The sequence below is a fragment of the Homalodisca vitripennis genome, chromosome 4 (assembly GCF_021130785.1).
Source record: "Homalodisca vitripennis isolate AUS2020 chromosome 4, UT_GWSS_2.1, whole genome shotgun sequence".
Classification (NCBI taxonomy): domain Eukaryota; kingdom Metazoa; phylum Arthropoda; class Insecta; order Hemiptera; family Cicadellidae; genus Homalodisca; species Homalodisca vitripennis.
This window is the reverse complement of record NC_060210.1, coordinates 32,139,841-32,163,023: the sequence shown is the minus strand read 5'-3', so window position 1 is coordinate 32,163,023 and position 23,183 is coordinate 32,139,841. Positions and strand designations below refer to the sequence as shown.

Genomic DNA, 23,183 nt, shown 5'->3' with positions numbered 1-23,183 from the left:
GTTTCTGTAATTTATTTATATAGTAAAATCCTGATTAACCAAAATCGGATCATCCGCAACCTGTCTCAACCGAAATGGTTTCATACATAATACTATGTATATAAATAAGTGAGCAAAATGCCAGGTGTTGCTAGAAAATAACTGGATTAATATTAGCAGACCCACAGAACAAAAGCAATAAGGCTGAATGTTGTACGGTCGGTCACGTGACTCCCCCTCCCTTCCCTTCTTGTGTTTCATCAGGCTCCCGTTCTTATTCCACCCATAGTGCCAGTTATAAGCAGTTAACCTTCTGTCTCTGCAACAGAAAAATGTTGAGTATCCAGAAAGAACAGCATGTGAACATTAAATTTCTTTGAAAATCTGAAAGTAAAACATTTGTCATGTTACAACAAGTGTACGGTGATGAAACATGTTTGAGTGGTTTAAATTATTTAAAGATACAGTAGAGTCCCGCCGATCCGAACCCCGCCATCCGAAAATCCGCCCTAATCCGAACACGGCTAGGAGGAAAATATTAAAATTGCTAAAAAGGCAGGAAAATAAATTAAAAACCAGTTATTACAGTAAAAACGTAAGTTTTATTTCTCAAAGCATTTACTTACTGGACATATAGAGAAACTGAAATTACATTTGAAACGTTAGATGATACATACATTGTACGGAATTTATACTGTTAATAAATGAAAACATAGTACTGTACTGTACTGTATTTATAATGTACAAACCCCTACGCAAGGCTTAGCAAATAATTTGTACTTTAACTTGGACACAATAAGGGATAAAAAACGTAAAACAAAACACTGCAAAACCCAACACTTTCTTAAGACTAAAGTCAGTGATCTTCTTTTGACGCAACACACTAAAACGACGACTGGACGATGCAATGTTGTTTCGCCAACGCCGAATGAACATTACGTCATTGGGAGAGTAGCAGCGGCATGTTGCTCGACGTAGCGTTTAGAGCGAGGTCAAAGGCACTTGCAGCTGCGCTGTGTGGAACACAATATCGGTAGTTTGGGCGTCTCCCTCATCCTCACTGCTACATGAGTCATCAGCTGGGACTCCTTGCACCTGTGCCACGATGTCTTCGTCTGTGTACTCCTCGAAGCCTTTGTCATCTACAGCCGTCCACTCATCAACACACACTCCTTCTCTACATTTTCGCATCCCGGTATTTTTTTTACAAGAGGAAGAAGTTCGCATTCATTTACCGGTGGAACAACCTCTTCAACAAACTGCAGATCAGGCCAAAGATTTTTCCAAGATTTCTGCAGAGCTCCTACGCTTGTGTTCTCCCAAGCCTCTGCCACCCAGAAAAATTACATCTTTGATCGTGATTTTCTTAAGCTTTTGGAGAATTGTGAGGTCTTCATTTTCCTCAAGCAGGCTTCGGAGCAGCTTTTTCCGATAATTTTGCTTCAACGCTTGTAGAAACTCCTTGGTCCATTGGTTGTATGATCGAAGTAACGTTCGGTGGTAGAAAAAATGGCTTTTATATCACCAATAACCAGCTCTAAGTCATCCGGATGGGACGGAGCGTTATCTATGAGTAACAACGCTCTATCAGGCAGTCCATTTTCTTCATTGTAGGCTCTCACGTTGGGCACAAATTGTTTCTCAAACCATTCTTGAAACAAAGCACGATCCATCCAAGCTTTCTTTTGGTTTTTATAGTAAACCGGCAGAGCGTTCATATTCATGGTTTTTTAAAACATCGAGAGGTTTTTTGGATTTACCGATAACCATCAAAGGTATCTTATTGGTGGCGGAAGGGAAGCGTTGCTGCATGCTAATACGGTTAGTCGTTGCTTATCCATTTTAAATCCTGGAGCGGACTTTTCTTCCTCTTGAAGCTAGGCTCTTTGTTGGCAACGCTTTGAAATTTAGCCCCGTTTCATCAGCGTTGTACACTTGCTGGGGTGAGTAGGAGGATGTAATTTCTTTGAACTCCTGAAGATTACTCTGCGGCTGCGTTGCTGTCTGCAGGGACATCTTTTCGCCAGTTACAGTCAGTTGCCTGATACCGTGCCTTTTTTTCCACCGATCTAAAAAACCGCAACTAGCCGAAAATGACGGATCGCCTCCCATAAGGATGTTTAGTAGAAGCGCCTTTTCTTTAATAAGAGGGCCGGTAATGGGAATGCCTTTTTGTCTCTCTTGAGAAAACCACAAGTAAAGTGCTTCATCGAGTTTGTCATACGATGACACAGTAGTAGTTTGACGTTTTTTCTAGAGTGTTTTCACTTGTAACAGAGCAAAATTGTTCGATTTTTGCCCGCTTCTTTTTCCAGTCACTGATCGTCGCTTTACCGACACCAAATTCAATTTGAAAGTTGAGTAGCACTTTCACCATTGTCTAGTCTTTTGAGAACTTCGAGTTTTTCTTTTAAACGTACACGAGTTGTGTTTTACGTTTACTAGCCATAATGATATCGGATATACGCACAGAGCAGAGCAAAGAACAAAACAAAACTGCAAACCACAAACTACAGAATACACAGTAAGAGCACGTGCTGCACGTATGGAAGATTGCACTAAACTGTCGTCTCGCCACTCGTCACCGGGGTGGGTGGTGGAGGGGATAGGGGTGAGGTAGTGGCCAGTCCAATAGTTTTGCGCGCCACACTGTTTCAAGGTCACCGACCAACTCGCCCCGCCCACCACAGACAGGTGGCTTCTACTAGATTCATTACGCACAAACAATGGCACTCAGTTTCGACCACGCGATGTTACGTACAAAGACAGGAAGCTGTAATATTATTATTACGTTTAATACGTACTTACTATTGTTTATTGCATTTGATTATTGTATGCATTTAATTGTTTTAAAACCACGTAAATTGCACTTGAAAGTTGATAAATGGTACTATTTAACAAAAATCCGCCTACCTAGTCCGAATTTCCCGTCAAATCGAACAAGGTTCGGTCCCAATTAGTTCGGATTGGCGGGACTCTACTGTAGTCACGAAGACATCAGTCAATCAAATGACTGTATTTGTATCATATACATAATGTACAAAAGGGCGAATGACATGACATGAGGGACAACATATGTATTAATAGACTATTGTCATCAAAATCTGATGCTAACATTAAAAAGATTGGTAACCTTAGTCGACTACATTACCGATAATAGTCAGAATTACTACATTAGCTGTAGTGACTACTCTACGTAAATCTGTACAGAGAAACAGAACCATTTGCGGAAAAACCCGTCATGGGTCCTTCACCAGTACAGTGCTCCAGCTGATAATCAAGACGTTTTTGGCCATAATATTCAGCCTTATTGCATTCATTCTGTGGCTCCGCCAATACTAATCCTGTTATTTTCTAGCCACACGTCATAGTTTATATTCAACAGCACAACACTGAGCCATCCCTGACCAGAAGAGTTGATATGTGCATGATGCATCACTGTAGTGACTGGCTGGGCAAATAACGTCCTTTAGATGAGTCACCCTTCCTTTCCTTCAATGGGGCGCGCCAGCCAGCCGCTATGCAGCACTGTGGCCACGTCAGTGCTCGCTGCTGTGCTGGCTGACTCATGTTGCTGCTAGCCATCTCCCTCGTTTCTGCCACTATTTCTAAATGCATAAATTACAAAAATTTTTTGTACATAATTCATTTACTCTATGCCTCCATTCTAATTGGTTGTTTTTAGATGTAACTCGGTTAACTGAAAAATGTGTTATCCAAAATGGCTGTCCCTTCCGCTTTATTTTGGTTAAAAGGGTTTTACTGTACTTGAATAATTTATAGTGTCTGTCAGATGATATTTGTTCCAAAAATTATTAAATTTAGTGTGGTGTAATAATTTATTGTAGAATATAAGAGAATTAAGAGCACAAAAACAATTATTCTTTCATTAATTGTCTCAACACAATCTATTACTTCATAATAATTAACAAAGAGAACGGTCATAATTTATTTAGGTATTTTTTATTGTTTTCCTTTTATATATAGTTGTAATAGTGATAGTTTAAGTGGGTTTTTTTTATTTAGAATTCTGTGATAACTTACATTTGGTATAACCATCTCATTTTTTTTTAATTTTAAATTTATTTTTGTGTACTTTTCTTACTACTAAGTTGATCTCATTAAATAACTGTAATACTACAATTTAAAACGTTAATTAAGATCTATTATGCAGAGATTGTCTATTGTTTTCTCAAGACCACTTATCTCATTTTCCGTTAACTAATGTCTAATATAAAAATATAGTTGTATGTGATTCAGTTTATGGAGCTTCATTTATACAATCTTAAAATTAATTCAAGCAAATATCAATGACACAACAGTTAGCTAAGAAAATCCATTGTTTGGGGAGAGCGTGGTGAAGTTGAGACAAATTTTAGATTTATACTTTTAAAATTGTTTTACAATCCTAGGTTGAAATTTTTCTTAATGGAAAATTAGCAAAAATTTTAAAGTGAATTATAATATTGATGTTATACACTTGAAGGATCAAATTTTTTATCATAATGTTAGAATCACAGATTACAAAATAACATGAATACAAGTACAGATTTTATTGTTTTTTCCGCATTCAATGTGGAGCCATTTTTGCATGACCGGATATGATCTTGATACGACTTGGATTTGGAGGAAGGCTCCAAACATATGAGACACAAGTCATCGTCCCCCTCCTCAGACTTACATTCAATCTTCACCAGAATTAATTATTTTTTGTGTAACTCATATTTAATCTTCATCATAGTTAATTTTTCTTTGTGTAATTCCCGATTATTTTATCTATCCTTCTTTTTTAACTTTTTCTATCTAGGCATTCTGTTTGGCTTCTTTCTCTTCAGCTTTCTTCTCCAGCCTTACGGGTGTGCCTGTAAGGATAGTAGATTTCATGGCTTTCTTTTTTCTTATTTTTACACTCTCCAAATATTTCTGGAGGACTCATCATGGATAGGCTTAGGGAAACATTCTTATTTGTAAGAAGAAATTGATTTTGTTTTAATTCTGTGTACCTGTGTCTTCAGCGTTGCTTGTTCCATTCTGAGCAGTTTCGACTGTGTTGTTTTGGCAAGTCATTTCTCTAGTCATAACTGATCTACATAAGAAGTTAGCGTCAGTAAATATGCTCTGTTGTAGGTTTGTGATTCTTGTTCCTTAAAATTCAGAAATAATATATGTAGGATTTATCGCTTTAGGCAGTGCCAATTTTACAATGCCAAGAACACAATAGTCAGTTTTTTACCTGAATATCCATAAAATCATTGACTGCAGTATAATAAATCTTTTTCCTTGGAAATCTAAACAAAGTCATCTTGTCCGTCTCGAAAACAACAGCGGCTTCTTGCAAAGACAACAATTGGGCCTTGCAGGTTTATAGTCTATTCAAAAATTCTCATCTGGAATTCTTCCTTCATCCATCTTCCTAGTATAGTTACGCACATTTTTTATATAAGATCATAATTTTCACAATATTGGGGTAAGTTGATACATCATATCAATATTTCCCTAGCTAAGTCTGAACTTACCCCCAAAGAATATTTGTCTCGCAAACCAAACTAACCTATAAATTAAGATGAATAGAAAATTGAAACTAGCACAAAACACTCACGTTTAGATTTGCAGTAAGTTATCCCAGCAGTGAACTTCTTTGCAGATATCCTCTTGATGGTGTATTAACTCAAACACGACAGACAAAAATTACTTGGAACTAATGAAAATAAACTTACACATGTGTTTAGGCTCACAGCCCCATCTGTACCAACTTGTCCCACTCTCCCCCACTTGAAATATTTTATTTTCTTCCCATAGTTTTCAACTACCGTAATATAAATCATAATTGGAAGCATTTAATTCTTGTTGAATAAATATTTTTTATTTTTCCTTTGCTTCACTTCCATTCATTCCCTTGTCTCCTTTGCTAAGTTGTACCTAAGGTATATATGTTAATAAACCAGTGAAAGTAAATCAATTTGTTTTAATTATTATTGTTGGAATATTTAAACACACAAAATATTAAAAGCTACTACTTCTATGGCCTGTTATTTTTAAAGTGTTAAAGATCTCACATACTTTTAAGTTAGTTATAATGTTAGCAATTAGTGTACAATAAATAATTATTTATGTTGAAAAATATATGCACTTTTTGAGGCACTAAAGTAGAATGTAAAAAGGAACTTCAACATTCTGGTTGTACAATCATGTTATGATCCGTCCATTTTAGATAATATTGTTTTAATACCTTTGTATTGTTAAAATATAGTTGAATATTTCATTAAATGTATTTTTGAAACTGTAATTTTGGCTTTCATTAAACATGGCTTACTTTAATATTTATTAATAAATTTAAGCCTATACTAGACATTCTCAAACTGGATATTCTAGAAATTATGTCTGACAGAATGGCAAAGGTTATGGACTGGGAAAAACCATTTCAAGTCAACATTGTTGAAAGGAAGGAATGGTCAAAAGGTGAGCCTGACTACATGAAGAAGGCTCTAACCTGGTACACGGACGGGTCAAAGACTCTGAAGGGTACTGGGGCAGGGGTCTGGGGAGTCAGACCTAGTGTTAACTTAAGCTTAAGCTTTAGCCTAGGTAAACTGGCAACTGTCTTTCAGGCTGAAGTTACAGCCCTTGCAGAATGTGCAAGAGTTAATGTGGAAAGGGGCTACAAAGGCAAAACCATCTACATTAACTCGGACAGCAGGGCTGCTCTACAGGCCTTGGCCAACCATGACTGTAATTCGAAGACAGTCTGGGAATGCCGTAAGGTCATGAAATTGCTGGTGAAAACCAATAAAGTTATTCTAACTTGGGTGCCTGGACATAGAGGAATCACAGGTAATGAAGGGGCAGACAGTTGTGCTAACTTGGGAGCCAACTGTCCTCTTACCGGTCCTGAACCAACGTGTGGGGTCTCATATAACTTAGCACGTAGATCAGTTACCAAGTGGATGGCTAACAAACACCTACAACATTGGAGAAATACTGAGGGGAATGTACAAGCAAAGCGGATGCTCAAGGGACCATCAAGGAACATTGCAGCAGATGCCCTTAGAATGAGTAGAACGGAGATCCGAAAGGTGACTGGTTTTATTACAGGTCATTGGATATTCCGAAGTCACCTGAACAGAATAGGTATTCCAGTTCAGGAAATACTGTGCAGGAAATGTGACGAGGCTGACGAAACAGCCAAGCATGTCATATTTGAATGTCCGGCATTACAGAGCAAACGCTCAAGATCCCTAGGTGTTCTTATGCATACGGAAGAGGGGTTGGAACAGGAAAGCATTGTTCAGAAGATCTCATGGTTTTGTAAAGGCCTGGGATTTGATACAGCTTAAACCTGGGAGAAGGTGCACAATAAGCCTATACTAGGTTAGTAGGCAATTTCGACATTCTCACTATAAGTTTTTGTGTACAAGGCACGTTTTTAAAGTAAGTACCGTTTTTGTGTATAAAAAAATCAAGTAAACTTTTTGTAACAATTTTATTTTGATATGAAATCCCACACTTTAATTTACTTTTGTACATAATTGTCATCAATATTTAATATACAAATATTAAATATTGTATATTTAATATACACCTACTGTCGTCGGTGCAGTGCTGACCTTCAAAATGCTTCTTCTGATAAAACCATGAATGGTAACATGGGAGCTAAATTGGGGATGTTAGGAAGATTAACAGATTGTTCCTAGCAAAATACTGTGATAAGATCTCGAGTTTATTTTGTCGCATGTGGATAGACATTATCATATAGGAAAACATGTTTTTCAATAAACATGTCATACAGAACACTTCTTAAAAATTGAGTAAACTCTTCTGATAATGAAGAAATTGTGAATGTCACTTCACTGTTCATTTTAACTTTATCATTAACTTTCTAAATCAATTCGTAGGTGATAATAATTGAGGGTTGTCCATTGCATTTCTCTTCATGAATACTTTTTGTTGTCATATTTTAAAGTTCTTACCCATTATAATGCCATTTTATCAATCATAATGTTTTCCCATACACTTCACAGTTCTGACAGTGAATTTCAACTACTTTCATGCTGTTAGTACAAAGAAAACAAATAATAGCATGTACTTCACAGTCTGCGGGATTCTTAATTGAAGGGGGCATTTTAATCATGCATTAAGAGAAAAAAAATCTATCGATTTTTGCCGTAATTGCGTCTAGGGCTTGCTAACAGAAAAAGGTAGATAGTGTACTGACCGTAGAGCTGCAGCAGCAGAATTTTAAAACAGTACTTCCTTAAAAAAATACCTCATAGTTTGTGCCATTATTGGTCTGCCTTAACATGCCAACTACATTTTCAAGGTAAGTCCTTGTAGCAATAGTACAATGCCATGTACCAGGCAGAATATTGGAAATCAGAAATGTGGTGCGACTGATGTTTCCAGACTCAGAAAGTACTCGTAGGTATTACATTTAAAATATTCTATCAGTTAAGGATATGAGATTGTTCATTAATTAATACAATGTAAGTTATTGAAGACTTCATACATTCTTAGCATTTTTTCATTTTTCAGATACAACTTACACAAAAATAGTGCTCATAATATAAAAAAGAAAACAATTTTAGATATCTTCCAGTGGTTTGAACCTAAGACCCACCTATGTTCTAAATTTAAAATCTCTAGCTGTTCATAAAATGGCCAAACATTTTTGTCATGATGATGATAAATCTAACACCTATACATTTTATTTTATCTCAACAAACAGACCATACATAACTTAGAAGGATACAGCTTAAATTTTAGTTATATTTCATTACTGTAATCAAAATTAGGTAATGTAAAATGTTTATATTTAAATACCCAAATATTTTTTATAATTTACACTGAATTCTTTGTTTAAGTTTGTTATTGACGATGGAAGGTTTAAAGGATAACAGGATTTCGGACATTTGATATCGTTATGTTACAAAAGGTATAACAAAACTTTTCGAGGACTGGAATTTATCCTCTTCATCTGGTGGGGGAGGTATTAATACATACAAAAATCAAGAACAGAAAAGGGTTCAAACCAATCGTCAAAACTTTGTTTTATACCTTTTGTATCTTATAACGATGGCAAATGTCCGAAATATTTTTACACTGAATTATTATAGTTTTAAATTAATACTCATGTTACTAATATATTTTTAATCATATATTAATGTAATGAAGCATGTAATAAACTATTTTATATAAAACTGGTAATTTCATACTTTTAATTTTCTGCAATGATATTGATTCTAATTTTAACTGGTTCATAATCTGGTATACATTAGAAGATTTAAATACCAACTTAACAATTTGTAAACAAACATAATACAATAGTGTTGACTGTGGGTGGTGTCACCTGCTGGCATTAACTGTTGGCAGGAGTGAGAAGGTCAGAGAGAGGCTGCCAACTGGTCAGGAATAGCTATCGTAACAAACTTCGTCTTTTGATATGATAACATAATTTGGTTTGAGCCTCATAAACGGTTGATCCACTAATATAAATAGCAGTATCCAGTAACTCTAGTGTTTTATCAGAGACCATAAATACCACTTGTTTTATCTACTTACTACTTAATCCAAACTGTTAAACTTGAAAAAGAGAATAATGTTTTGAAGAATATATACTTGTTTCTCTGCTTTTAAACTCTGATTTAGGTAGACATTATTATTTACACAGATAAAACTGATGTTAGATTCACTAGTTCATCAAACAAATAATTTGTGTGTGTTTCAAGTCATTGTAGACTGTCAAAAATGTTCATTTACATAAGTACAATTATTTAGAGAAAATAATATTTTGATAGACTAAAGTATGTTTTGTAGTAAAAACATATTTAATGTTTTGATTAAATATAAAATATTATTTTTAGTTAAATCTTTTTGTCTTGCTTATTTTAAGTTTGGTAATGAATGTTTAGTTGGCATAAACAAGATGTATACTACTATTATTGGCATTGTTAATCCTTAATTCTGGCATTTTGAATAGGAATGAAAGTAATGTATATGTGAGGTGGAATAATATAACTAAACTATAATAATTGAGGCTGACTGAAAGAAATGCAAAACAACATTAATGCTGATACTACCTACTCCTCCCTCAGTCACATATGGCTTCCTTTGTTGTGGCTTCTGGATAACTGCCACTGTCAACGTTGTCATTCTCTACGTAAATCTGTTAACACGTTCACAACGATGGCTTATTTCCGTATTTTTTTATTTGCCGTTGAATTTTTCAATAAAGTGGCAAAAAACTGATCTTTTTATGCGTTTAAACGTCTAAGTATAATGAAAAATGTATGTAGGCTTCACAATTTCACAAAAAAAAATTATTTCAATATGTTTTTCAATGTTCTTCTTCCGTGTTCATAAAAAATTAATTCACCTTAAAAATTAAGCAATCGTGCACCCGACGGGGTACACAATAGTCTAAGGTATTTATTTATTGAAGTACAGGATCACATTTAACCAATCATCGGGACAGGCAAACAATAAAAACGCTATAATGAAATGCATAGCAACGTGTATCTTATCAAGTACACAACGCGCTTTAAGAAAGCCCGGTGTGTACCCAATTGGGTATACAATGGCAGTTGTGAAAGATCGCGTGTACCCGATGAGGTACTCGTTTGGGATATGTGTCATTGTGAACGCATTAAATGTGTATTGGGAGAAAAATGAATTCTGTGTTTTAATAAAATAAAATTTTTATTAAATACCAACAGTATATAGTTATTTACATATGACTATAATAAATATCTATTACAAATGGTAACTTATTATATTTTTTGTTTAGCTTACTAATATAAATAAAATAACATTCAGTACTGGTTAGTGGAGCAGTCGTATGTAATCAACAGCATCTGAGATATGGGTTAATGATGGTGCAATAGATTTTTAATTGTGATACTTTATCTTTTTAAATCAAGATATAAAAAGTTAAAATATATTTTCTTGATCACTCTTTGAGAAATTACAGTCATTTAAAGTAAGAAATGTTGGTAATGTCTTAATCAAGCCAAATACAAATGGTTTAAGATAAAAACGTGTTTATATAATACATACATAAATTATAGCTTTGGGAGGTGACAAGTGGTTTGATGATTTGTGACATAGAAAACTATATTTTTTATAATGTATTATTGCATGTTTTAATAGAATCTTTCTTTAGGAAATACATTTGTTGTGAAAATTTAAAACATGCCATTCTCTCCAGGCATCTTCCACGTATATTCTGTAAAAAATGTATATCTTTAGCTTTACCGATTGTGTCTTACTATAAGGTGCCCCTAAATTCTGCTTCAAATGTTTACCTTTTCTGGAACTATCAAAACATTTTTTCTGTCCAGAAAAATTATCTTATAGAGCTGTGACCAACATTTTTTAAGAATTTTTTAAATTATCCAACCGAAAACTAATAAATTGCATTACCTTAACACATTGACTACGGCAGATGCCTTAGGATGTGCCAGGTTTTTAGAGTACTTAAGATCATTCAGAATAAAGCCACAGTGAATGCATTAAAAACAAGCTAGACTAAAACATTGTCTTTTTCATAAATCTAAATTTTATTATCCTCATCTATTGAATTTTATAAATAAATGCTAATGAATATAAGGTTGCTTTCTTTAATTCTGAACAAGAATTATACTCATTTGTCAACATGTTCATTGCATTCTTTGATGAATAAAAATGTCAGACTTGTTCTGTAATTGAAAGGAATTATAAATAGTGTAATTATTAATACTGTTAAAGTGGATAGACAAACTTGAGGTTATGTTTAGTACAACAATGACTAGATTTAAAAGGAACATAATGGTTATAGTGTAAGTTTCACAGCACCTAGATCTGCCCAAAACAGTCAGACAAGCCTTGCTCTCTTCTCCAAGCTGCAACCCTCTGAGTGTACCAAGCCTGCAACATTGTGTCACTGTACTGAGAATAATTCCTGATTCTGTTCATGATAATTAGATTATCAGATTACACCCTGGCATAGATATGGTTTTGGTATTTTTTTAAAACTTGAATATTGGGGAATCATTAAACATAATTTTTTAAATGTCACTGAAATAATTATTAGAAATTCCAAAAATGATAGTTATGACTTATTTGCTGCAAATGGGCACATAAGAAGAAGAAAATGTTTCCTGCTTTAGGTAAAGCTTTGAAGATCTTTTTTACTGAGATCTCACTTATGATACATGAATTTTCAGCAGTTCTAATATCGTAAATGAATTTTTTGAACTGCTTTTCATGAACTTTACTTATGGATTTGAGTTTACTTAAACAAATTCAACACGATACAATAGTTAATTAGTTAAGTAGCGTATTTTAAAATTATTAAAAATAATGTTATACGAGGGGTATTAGAAAAATAAGGTTCCCTATGCCGCCGACACAGAATGCGATATGTTGGGAGTAATCTGGCAACACTGTCTTACTCATCAGCTGTCCCTCTCTCTATCCATACCACTCGCGCCTCGCTACTTCCAACAGTGCAGACATAGCTGCCTTCGAAGATGGAGCTCCCTATCGTTGTTACCGCCAGATAAGAAATTCGTGCTGTGATACGTTTTTGAAATGCAAAACAGATTTCACCTATTGAAATTCATCGTCAGTTAATCGAAGTTTATGGGGAAACATTAAGAAAACTGAGACGCGCGATCCAGAACCCTCGGAGAGGAAGATTGTCCAGTGATGTAAGGCTTCTCCGTGACAACGCTCGACCTCATGTTCCACGTCAAACTCAAGAACTGCTGACAAATTTTGGCTGGACTATTTTGCCCCATCCCCCTTACAGCCCAGACCTAGCCCCAAGTGATTATCACTTACTCCCATAATTAAAGGAACACTTGGGTGGCCAACGCTTCAGCACCGATGATGAAGTCAAGGAAGAGGTTAATCGATTCCTCAAAGGATTGGCGGCAGAATTCTACAACATGGGGATAGAAACGTTGGAGCATCGTCTACAAAAGTGTTTGGACAGAAACGGCGATTATTTGGAAAAATAGCTTAACTTTTAAGTTTTAAATTGATGTATAACACTAAGTAAAAATATAGAGCTGTCTATTTAAAAAAATTAAGGAAATCTCATTTTTCTAATACCCCTCGTATTTTTCACTATTATAAGAAGAGAATAGGATTTCGAACATTTGCCTTTGTTATGTCACGAAAAGTAAAACACCTAATACACAAACAAGTGATTTTTTCCACATAGATATAATTTTCCCTCCATTCGTCTACCATGGGGCTAGAAGTCCAAAAAAACTCTTTTCTGGATGTGTTTTGTAAGGAATAGAAACATCTTTAAGACAATACTTTATTACAGAATACACACACAGGTCAATATCTAAATTTTCAATCAAACCATAAAATATCTCTCAAAGAAGGAGTTGCATACTCTTTGTTTAGCAGTCATATTCATAATTTCTTTATTTTTAAATGAGTACAGAGTTGAAATTAGAGCCACATAGCTCTTTCTTATATTTAACACACAAAAAAACTACTAAATAGATACATAACTCCGGATAAAAAATGATCCACTTAAATCTGGCTACTGTTTTTCAATCGTTTAAAAATTCAAATAAAATCTAAAACTAATATTACTTTGCATAATAACATATATTACATAACAAACAAAAATGTACTTTTAAACTGATTCACTCAGTCATCCATTCTGTCTGTTTAAACCCATGTCAATACCATCGGTTTCTGCAGCCACGGTCCGATCTAAGAAGATTTTTTCAAAACTGAATTGAACCCCTCTAAGCAAAGAGCTTGTGGTCAGACAAAAATGGGTTAAAACAAGAAGTAAAATCTTTTAATCAGATCTTATAAAAAATGGATACTCTCAGTCTGTAATAAAATAAATAATTGTCAAAAACACAAGAATTAATACAAAACACCCTGGGTCAGAAAATAAAACAAAGAAAAATTCACTTACATGTAAATCCCTTATTTGCCAGTATTATCAGATAAAATTAGAAGAGTAGACAGAAAATACAATATTAGGGCCAATCTTGTAACACAAAACACTCTTAGGCAGTTTTGTAAAAAACAAATAAAAATGGCTGTGATACCACAAGAAATGTAAACATTGATTTTCTCTGCAGTCTTCTACCTCCAATGGTATACATGATGTGATATTTATGCTCTTGCTTCTGTGCAGTGACATCAACATTGTGTTCATTGCAGGAGAGGTGACTGGGAGCCATGCCCCCCTCATAGATTAAAAAAAGAATTTTATGAAAAAAATGAATTGTTTGCACCTAAATTTAAAAAAATGATGTGTTACAATTAAGTTAATGGTAAATTAACTCCCCGAAAATTAGTACTGGGTCCGACCTTGGTTTATTCTGTCCAGTCTGAACTTCCTTCCGTTAGTGTACCAGTCAGGTATTATGAGAATATTTGAGTACAAGGTCCATTGCCGTACTTTATGGTTTTTAGTCTTTTTGTGCATGTTTGTGTACAAGAGATTTTTGACACCTGAAGAAGATATTATATTTTAATCCTCAAAACATATTGTTATATATTTTTTACATATTGTACTGTATTGTGTTATTTCATATATTTATCCACCAATAAGTAAACAAGAGCTTTAAATATGAACTTTTTACAGAAGAGTGTTATATTAAATTTTATATAGTAGAATTTGAGATGTAAAGTTGACTTACCAGAAGTCAAAGAATGGTACACATGACCAGCAAGATAAGTCTTGTTCTTTTTATTTGAAAGTGTCAGCAAGTTAGGCCTATCTCTTGCCCTCAGAAAAGGTAAATTGTGAGATAATACATATTTGAGTCAGTTGTCATGTGTATCTACTAAATTAAAGTAAATAGGGCCAAGTTAAGGCAATTGGGCTAGTTTTAGAAATAGTTATATCAGCAGATTTTACAAAAACTTGTATTTGACTGTGCAGGGTTATTGACAGGGATGAGTCATGGGGAGATTTTAGGATGGGGTTTAAAGTACCAAAATTATAAAAATATCATATTAATAGAAGAGGGACAACAAAGTTTCAAAAGGATTTTTAGTTAATATGTATTAATCATTATATTGTTTGTTACGTCGGTGAGCTGAGTTGGAAGTTGATTTAAAGTTATTCTAATTTATTACATTAATTTAAATCTCATGTGTGTTCACATTCAAAATTCTCAACTATTAAATTTTAGTAAATAATTAAAATAGTAGTTTTATGTGACATGATATCTAACACAGAAAAAACAGGTTTGGTTCTTGGATACAATATAACAATGGCAAATGTCTGAAATCCTATTATCCTTTCAAACAAAGAACTATACAATTTTAAACCTCGTAAATCCATCAGGCTGAATTATTTTCACATCTATTTTACCTGTACATCCTTCTCATTGACCGCCATCTCAGCAGCCAGCAGGGAAAGATCTGTAGAATGTAAAGTTTTGACCTTGGTGAACTCTGCCTCCAACATTGCTACCTGCTCAGGAGATAGACGGCCAGAGTACACCAAGGGCTGGACCACAGAAGATTGTTGAGCAGATCTCAGCATCCTGCAGCCTATACAGCAAGCAACAAAGATTGATAATTTAAACCTATCTGTCTCATTGTAGTCAATAACTAGAAACAACATCTGGAAAGTTGCAGAATGTTTTCTAGAGACATCTACTTAGCGCAATTTATTTGTGAATATAATACAAAGATATTGTAAAATATGTTAAAAAATAACATGTTTGTTGTTTAAAATGCAACAGTTTGATGTTAAGAAAAACAATCTCAATTCTTTACATTGCACATATGCGTATGTTATCATATTTAAACAAAAATCAAATTACTAATACCCCGCCTTTTAGTTTCAAAGCTTCAACATTTCTTCTTATTTATAAGTTTTTGGATTAAATGAATAAAACCAAAACCATTAAAATTAGTTGCTGTTTTCTCAAATTTTGTACATTGATGAATTCATAAATCACAATAGTAATAATATACATTATTCAAATATTTAATCTCAATTAAATAAGAAATTATATGTAACAAAAGAATTACTTCTTTTTTTCACAGCTTTTGAAATTAAATAGGAAAATTCTACCCTTAGCTATACTACAATAAACTTTTGTCGCAAAGTAACCCACATTACTAGTCATATTTTTTATTTTGTAATGACTCATTTCATACACCCATCTCACATTCATTTCAATATTTAATTTAATTTAGAAATGTATTAGTAATAATAATTAAATAATTAAGGAATAATTAATTATAAATTGTCTCAAATTTTAATACAAACAATAATAAATACAAAATTAAACATATAAAAATTAATCAAAATTCACCTTATTACATATAAAACTCAAAAGTTATAAAGTGAACTAAAGTCAGTGATACAGTGTGCAGAAATGATTGTTGAGTGAAGAGAGCAGAGGTTTAAAAGTTTAGAGGAGAGAGGGATATAGAAGAAGTGAAGCAAGATTATTATATTAAATAAATAAACTGGTTACATTTTTATTCAGCAGTATTTGTTTCAAAAGAAAGGTTAATTTATTAAATTCATATTATCACTGAAGTACAGAGAAGCAGAAGACAGACATTGGGTGAGAAAATTCCTTTTAAGTTTAACAGTGATCCATTGGAAGAACATAAAACCTAGGAACATTCGATTTGGCTAACAATTCAAAATTAATATAATTAAAATTTAACAAAATTATTTTTCAAATTACAATATCTTTTATTAAAAACAATACCTAATATTTCTATTTCATTAAGCCAGCACGACCACCCTGCCCTAAAATTTAAGAACTGTATTTAAAAAAAATTTACCATTATTGTATCCTCCATCTTGTTTCAAAATTCAAACTTGTATGTCAATTAATTTATCATCATTAAAGTTCACATTTGTATCATACTGAGTTATTTATTATTTCTAGCTATAATCATCAGAATACAAATTAAGTTTAACCATTTATTTAAAGTGTGTAGTAGTAGTTTATTAAAATTTTCTCTATAGTAACTAAATCTAAATTATAGTACATATCAACAACATTCATAACACTAACTGCTGTCTCTGTGAATAAAACGATTGTATTGTATTAGTTAACACATTTAAAAAAAATATATAAATATGTGAAAATGCTGTATTGAATTTTCTTTAATGTATATAGTAAAAGCTAAATGCTCATATAATAAGAGAGCTGCACAGCAAAATGTATAGTACTATAAATCTGGTTTTACACCAGGAATATTTAGATATGCATGGTTGGTGACAAATCTGTGTGAAAGGAAACAGGTCAGATTTGTTGTGTGAAAATAGACTTGGCACTGACATCAAGTAAAATGTCAAGCTGTGGAATTGTAAACCTTTGTTACCTACTTTTATTTAGATCATGGGCACAGAATGGGTTTATGAAAATCTGCCTTACATTTGTATTAAATGTTGTTTTGTTTTACATTAAAATTGAATTTGTTTTAACATTTTCATTGTAAACAATTTTTAAAATAGGCAACAGAAATGATCTATCAATAACTAATATAGTTTTAGTTAATATAGTGTGCTGAATATAATTTTAGACAGTAATTTCACTGTTTTTTTTTTATAAATAGTACTGAACGTAGAACTTGACTCATACTCTGAACCCCAGATGACAATTTCTTGGTACAGTACAGTAAATGCTGTACAAGCTTGTCTGTATGTTTTATAAGGTAAAAAAGAAAAGAAAAGCAATGTGGACTTTTAGAGCAGTATATTTAGGAACGAATTTTAAGGACATTTAATTAAGAATAGTAGCTTAGAATTCAACAATTACATAAAGTTACTGGTCACATACTTTTAAGTTGAAAGATAACATTTTTATGCAAGCTGATTTGATTTTTATTTTATAATCACAAAATAAAAATTTGTATGCCAGCTCCCTTACATAGTGTAAGGAGTTGAATAATTCTTCTAGGTCAGTTGGAAGAAGTAGGTAGATTTTGTAATGACTTAAATATATATATATTTTTTAAATATTATTATTAATAAATATTAATTCAATCTCATGGTATTTATATGTAAGTCGATATCTTGAAAGCTATTCGAGATACAAAAACTTATTTTATTACAAAAGTTTAGAAAATATAATAAGCATTGCAGGACAGTTTTATCTCTTATTAAGTTTATAAATACCAGAGTTGTGAATTTTCTTAAATTTGAATGCCAATCACAATTGAAACAAAATGGTGTACTAAGCTGGCCAAGACATTTGTATGATCTTAATTTTTTGTACCAAGTTTGAACTTGTTTTAGCATTCCTATCACTAGTTGTTGATGATAGCACAATTCTGATGGGACTTAAATAATCAATATCTCCATCATTTATGGACTTAGAGAAAAAACAACAGTTCTGGAATGCCTATAACATTTCCTATGCATTCTATAATAAACAATTTTCATGTATCTCAAATGGTTTTTGAGATATTTCTTATAAGTAAATTCCGTAAGATCTTTCGATCACCAAGGACTTGCAAAAGGAATGCTGAAACAAGTTCAAACTTTATAAATGATTCATCTTATAAATAAATCGGCTATGTTCATTGGTGAGCTTAAGTGTGCTATTTTTCTCTTCAAACACTTCAAAATGTCACAACTCCGTTATTTATATACCTAGATAAAAAAAACAAGCATTGTTGTCGAATTTTTATAGCATTTCTTAAGCGTTTTGTTGAAATGCTGAAACAAGTTCAAACTTCGTAAAAATATTGATTTTATAAATATTTTTGGTAGTCATTGGCCTGCGTGGTTCACCATTTAGTTTCGATATGCGGCCTATTAAATTGAAAATTATTCTTAAAAAAAATGTGTTTCGAACGGTTTGCTATCAAATACCCAAAAACTCCATGAAAAATAAATTATTAATATTTCAGTTTCACAAAATCGACCTACTTCTTCTGTCTTGGCCAGAAAAACTATTTAAATATGGAATGCATAATTTATATCAGATCATCTAAAGGCAATAAAAACAGACAGGCAATGGACGAGGACACATCTGCCGGTGTTTGGAGTGATCAACTCAGGTGGCAGGTTGACGTGTGCAATCACATTCATTGCAAGAACGAGTAAACGAGCAGATGATTACAAGAGAGTGGGAAAAACAGCTCTTGGAGAAAAAAATTAATTAAAAAAATTACGATAGATATTATTACAACAAAATTATATTATTTAATATAATTTTAACTAACCATTTCATTGAACCTAGTTTCCAAAAAAATATATTGTATGCTTTTGTATTATATGCTGATGACACAACAGTGTATATAAGTACAAACACAACACATTATTTAGAAATAAACATTTTTCATGAATTGAAAATTTTTACATATCTTTTCCAGAGTTGAAAAATTAAAATTAAACTCGTAAAATGAAGTGCTGTAAACTTTTGTTTTAACTCATATACCAACCAGCTGAACGAAATAAATGTTATGGTTGATACCTTTGTAGAAGAAGTGACAACCGTAACATTTTTAGGTAGTACACATATAAATAAATTTTTAAACTAATCAATTATCAATTAGTTATGTTTGTTCCGATGTTTCCTCTATATACTATATGGCCTAAGAAACCCTGCAATAATCACCAAACAGATCTTTGGAAAATAGATTATTATCGATTAATATATTCCCACTGTTTGAAAGAAACCAGTTTACAACATTTTCGTAATGCATTTTGTGCATTTTGAATTTTAACAAAATCAAGAGTCCCATATTCGGATATGAATAAAATTAGTCTCATAAATTCATCGCGTCAGAATCATAAAATGTTATTAGTTAATGAGGAAATAACACAAAAAAAACCTCCCAATTGTGCTTGTTGGGAATAATAAAAACCCTGTAGTAAAATGGTATAAACATGAAAGAATATACCTATATAGTATATAATAATCATGTCCTTAAATTTTAGTGATAAGATCAAAACGCATCAAATATTTCTAATTGGTATTAAACAAAATATTTATCATGTAACTACCTAACCCATGAGCCCATTTTTGTGGACAACCGAGAAGAACGAAGTTACAGAAAACGTTACTCATATCCTTTCGACTTGAATAATTTATGATTTTGGAGTAAAATTTCTGATGAAATTAGTAGATACAACGTATAACAACAGTTATATCTCATTATTTTCTCAAATTGTTTGATAAATTCATGTTTGGAAGTGAATTATTTTACACTTTTAGCCAATTATTATCAGCTTAATGTAAAATTTGTTATTCCCTATTTTCTTCACCTTATTGGAGTGAAATAAAATAATAGTCGTAAGATAACAATTAGTAATATTTTGCATTGAATGTACAGTAGCAGTTTATGTCACAGGACTATTGATAATAATTTCATGTAAAGATTTTTTAGTTAAATTCTTGCCCTATTATATAATTAATAAATAATCATGGTGCAAATATTATAATACGTACTAAGAGATATAAATAAATAAACGGAAACACTATACGAAGACTAGGAGAAACTCCAGCAAAAGCCGATCACACTCGCGCAGACAAACGCAAACTAAATTTAAGTATCTCTGCCACCGCGGATCTCCGTTTATATTCTTAACTGCGCATGCTCGCAAATGTTTCATTTCTTTGATTCGCTTTTGAAAACTGAGAACTCTTAAGTTGTGTCAAAAAAAGTGGTTAATACAACGCTTGAATAGTTTTGATCTGTTTCTGTTCGTTGTAGTAGTGACGAATTTGACTTAAGCCAGCTAAGCTTATTACAAGTATACATATATGTATTCTACAGTATATATATATATATTCATATATGTTTAAAAAACATACACACACAAACAGTTAAATACAAAATAACTGAATCGTAAAAAATAAAAAATAAGAGCTCTGTGTTATAGAGGTAACATGTTCGCCCGGCAAGTGAGTACCCGGGTTCGACAGAGGGCAGGGGAAATCATGAGTCCAAATTAAATCGTAATAATATGTTCTCAGAAAATACCATAACAGTTTCATATCAAGTAAATTATACATTATACAGTTGGTTTCTAAGTTCACATTCACTCAAATCCAATTTAAAAAACATTTTTCCTTGACTTCAACTTTTCTATACTGCAATACTTTGATCAACAAAGCTCTTATTAGTTGTTTTTATTATTCTCTATTATGGTCACTACATCAAAATTAACGTACATGTAAAATATTCATAGTACAACATTACTGTCTCTATGAAGTTATGCCTGAATATATATTTAGGTATAACTTTGAATACGGTATGCTTAAAATAAACATACTACTAGTATGTAGAGTCAATTACGTAATTACAATATATTACGTAATTGTAATTTTGATCCAGGAAGTTTCACTTTTGGCTGTTTTTACCTTCCAATAGAACTTATAATATGAATAGAGTTCAGCAAATACTGTGTCATTTAAATCAGGGCAGTCCAGTGGATTACAAGAGCGGCACATTACTAACAGTAAATGTCGCGATATAGGGGTAAAAAGGGTTGGAAGGATTTGGTGTGAGTGGGTGGGACTCATTTTATGTTAAATGTTTTTTAAAGCCTGAGCATAAAGGAGTAATCCAAGATCTTCTGTCCGCTTTGACTGGAAGAGGCTAGAACAGCTAAACTCCCATTCTTCTGATGTGACAAGAATAATATGGTGCCCGTTTTCTCTCCTCATGGGATCTCGACTGGAGGTGGACCTTGACCCCAACCTTACCAACTCTATGAATATCCTGTCGCTTTGGATGCAGCGCAAATGTATTAGAAGGCAGTAAGGTATTATTAACCATAACATTAGTTTCGTTTCATTTGTTGGAATGCGAGTTAAAAGCCAATGTTTATAAATCTAATTTTTGCTAGTTTTTAAAATACATTTCTGTAAATATGTGTATATATAGTAAATCTTGAAACATATGGATTTCTAGTAATTATAAGAAATTTCATATCTTTGTATTTATAGATATATTGCTGTGTTATCAGCATATTGAATCAACTTTCCAATCTTTGTGGATTAACTACATTGATTAATATTTAATTATAAATAGTATTAGACTAGTCATTAGACCTTGTAGAACTCGAAAGTGTTACTGATTCTAATAATTTTAGAGATATCAACTTTTTGAGTTCTGTTATTAGTAAGAAACGATTCTAGTGATTTCTGTCTTAGTGCACAAACCTATATTTGTAAAGCATATACAATTTTTTAATTGTTGTCAATAAAGTATTTTGGAGGAGATCTAAGAAAATTCACATTGTAAACAGATAGTTTTCCAATACAGTTATCATGAAATGTATTATACAGAAATCTCTATCAACTTTTGAGCTTCTTTTTTTCTAAATCCTTTTGGAATAATTGATAAATAATTATTATATCTGTCAATATAACGCATTACAGACAAAGAATAGTTTCACTAATTACCAGTACAGATACTGGGCGATAATTCGCAACGTCCATCCAACCTCCCTTGTAAGTATTGCATTTCACAAGCTTTCACAAGATTAATAAAATTTGGAAAAACGTCTACTCTAAATTACATGTTTATTAAAGTTTGAGATTCAGTAATCTGCCTTGAACTTAGTTTAACAAGCCATATAAAGATGCTATCATATAATATCTGTTGATTTTATAAATTCGTATGTTTAACAAATTGATAATAATTGAATTGTAGTGACTTGTAATTGGTTAAGCGTCTGCGAACTCCCTGACAGGAGAGATAGCCTACCTAGCTGGAAAACATTGTCTTCTGTCTGTCTGACCGTCCGAGAGAACGATATCTCAAGAACGAATTGGACTTTAAATTTTCCACCAATATCCATTTCTATACAGGGAAAATAAACATCCATGATGGTACATGTCCATGGGAATTGGTTGAGCGTTCGCGAATATTTGTACATAGATCTGTAGGTAATCAAGATGGCAACGAGAAAATCATAGCATAAACTGAATTGAAAACAAAATACAATCATATGACATAGTCACATAACCATGCAATGAAGTTAATTTGTTAGGATGGTTGGTAAGACCCATTACGTTATATTGAATGCTTTTTATACTCTGGTATATCGGTTATTACTATATAGACAAGGTAGAGTTTCATGGATGTGCAAGTCCCTTGATGAGATTTGGCTGAGAGTTACAAAAGGCCCGTTACTTTCTATTGGGCGTTTCTTTTTACTCTGGTTTATCGGTTATTTCTATTTAGACGAGGTAAACTTTGATGGATGTACATGGCCCTTCGTGGGATTTGGCTGATAGAAA

The 23,183-nt window shown here is 32.6% G+C and overlaps 1 protein-coding gene across 1 annotated transcript; it reads right to left on the bottom strand.

Moving 5' to 3' along the window:
* Nucleotides 1-10,772: 10,772 nt before the first annotated feature.
* LOC124359121 (homeodomain-only protein-like) lies at nucleotides 10,773-20,519 on the bottom strand. The gene is made up of 3 exons (XM_046811585.1): nucleotides 20,382-20,519; nucleotides 15,320-15,501; nucleotides 10,773-11,877 (listed from the first exon to the last, which is right to left on the bottom strand). The coding sequence occupies exons 2-3, from the start codon at nucleotides 15,491-15,493 to the stop codon at nucleotides 11,806-11,808; spliced, it is 246 nt and encodes an 81-aa protein (XP_046667541.1). The 5' UTR covers nucleotides 15,494-15,501; nucleotides 20,382-20,519; the 3' UTR covers nucleotides 10,773-11,805.
* Between the last annotated feature and the right edge of the window lie 2,664 nt (nucleotides 20,520-23,183).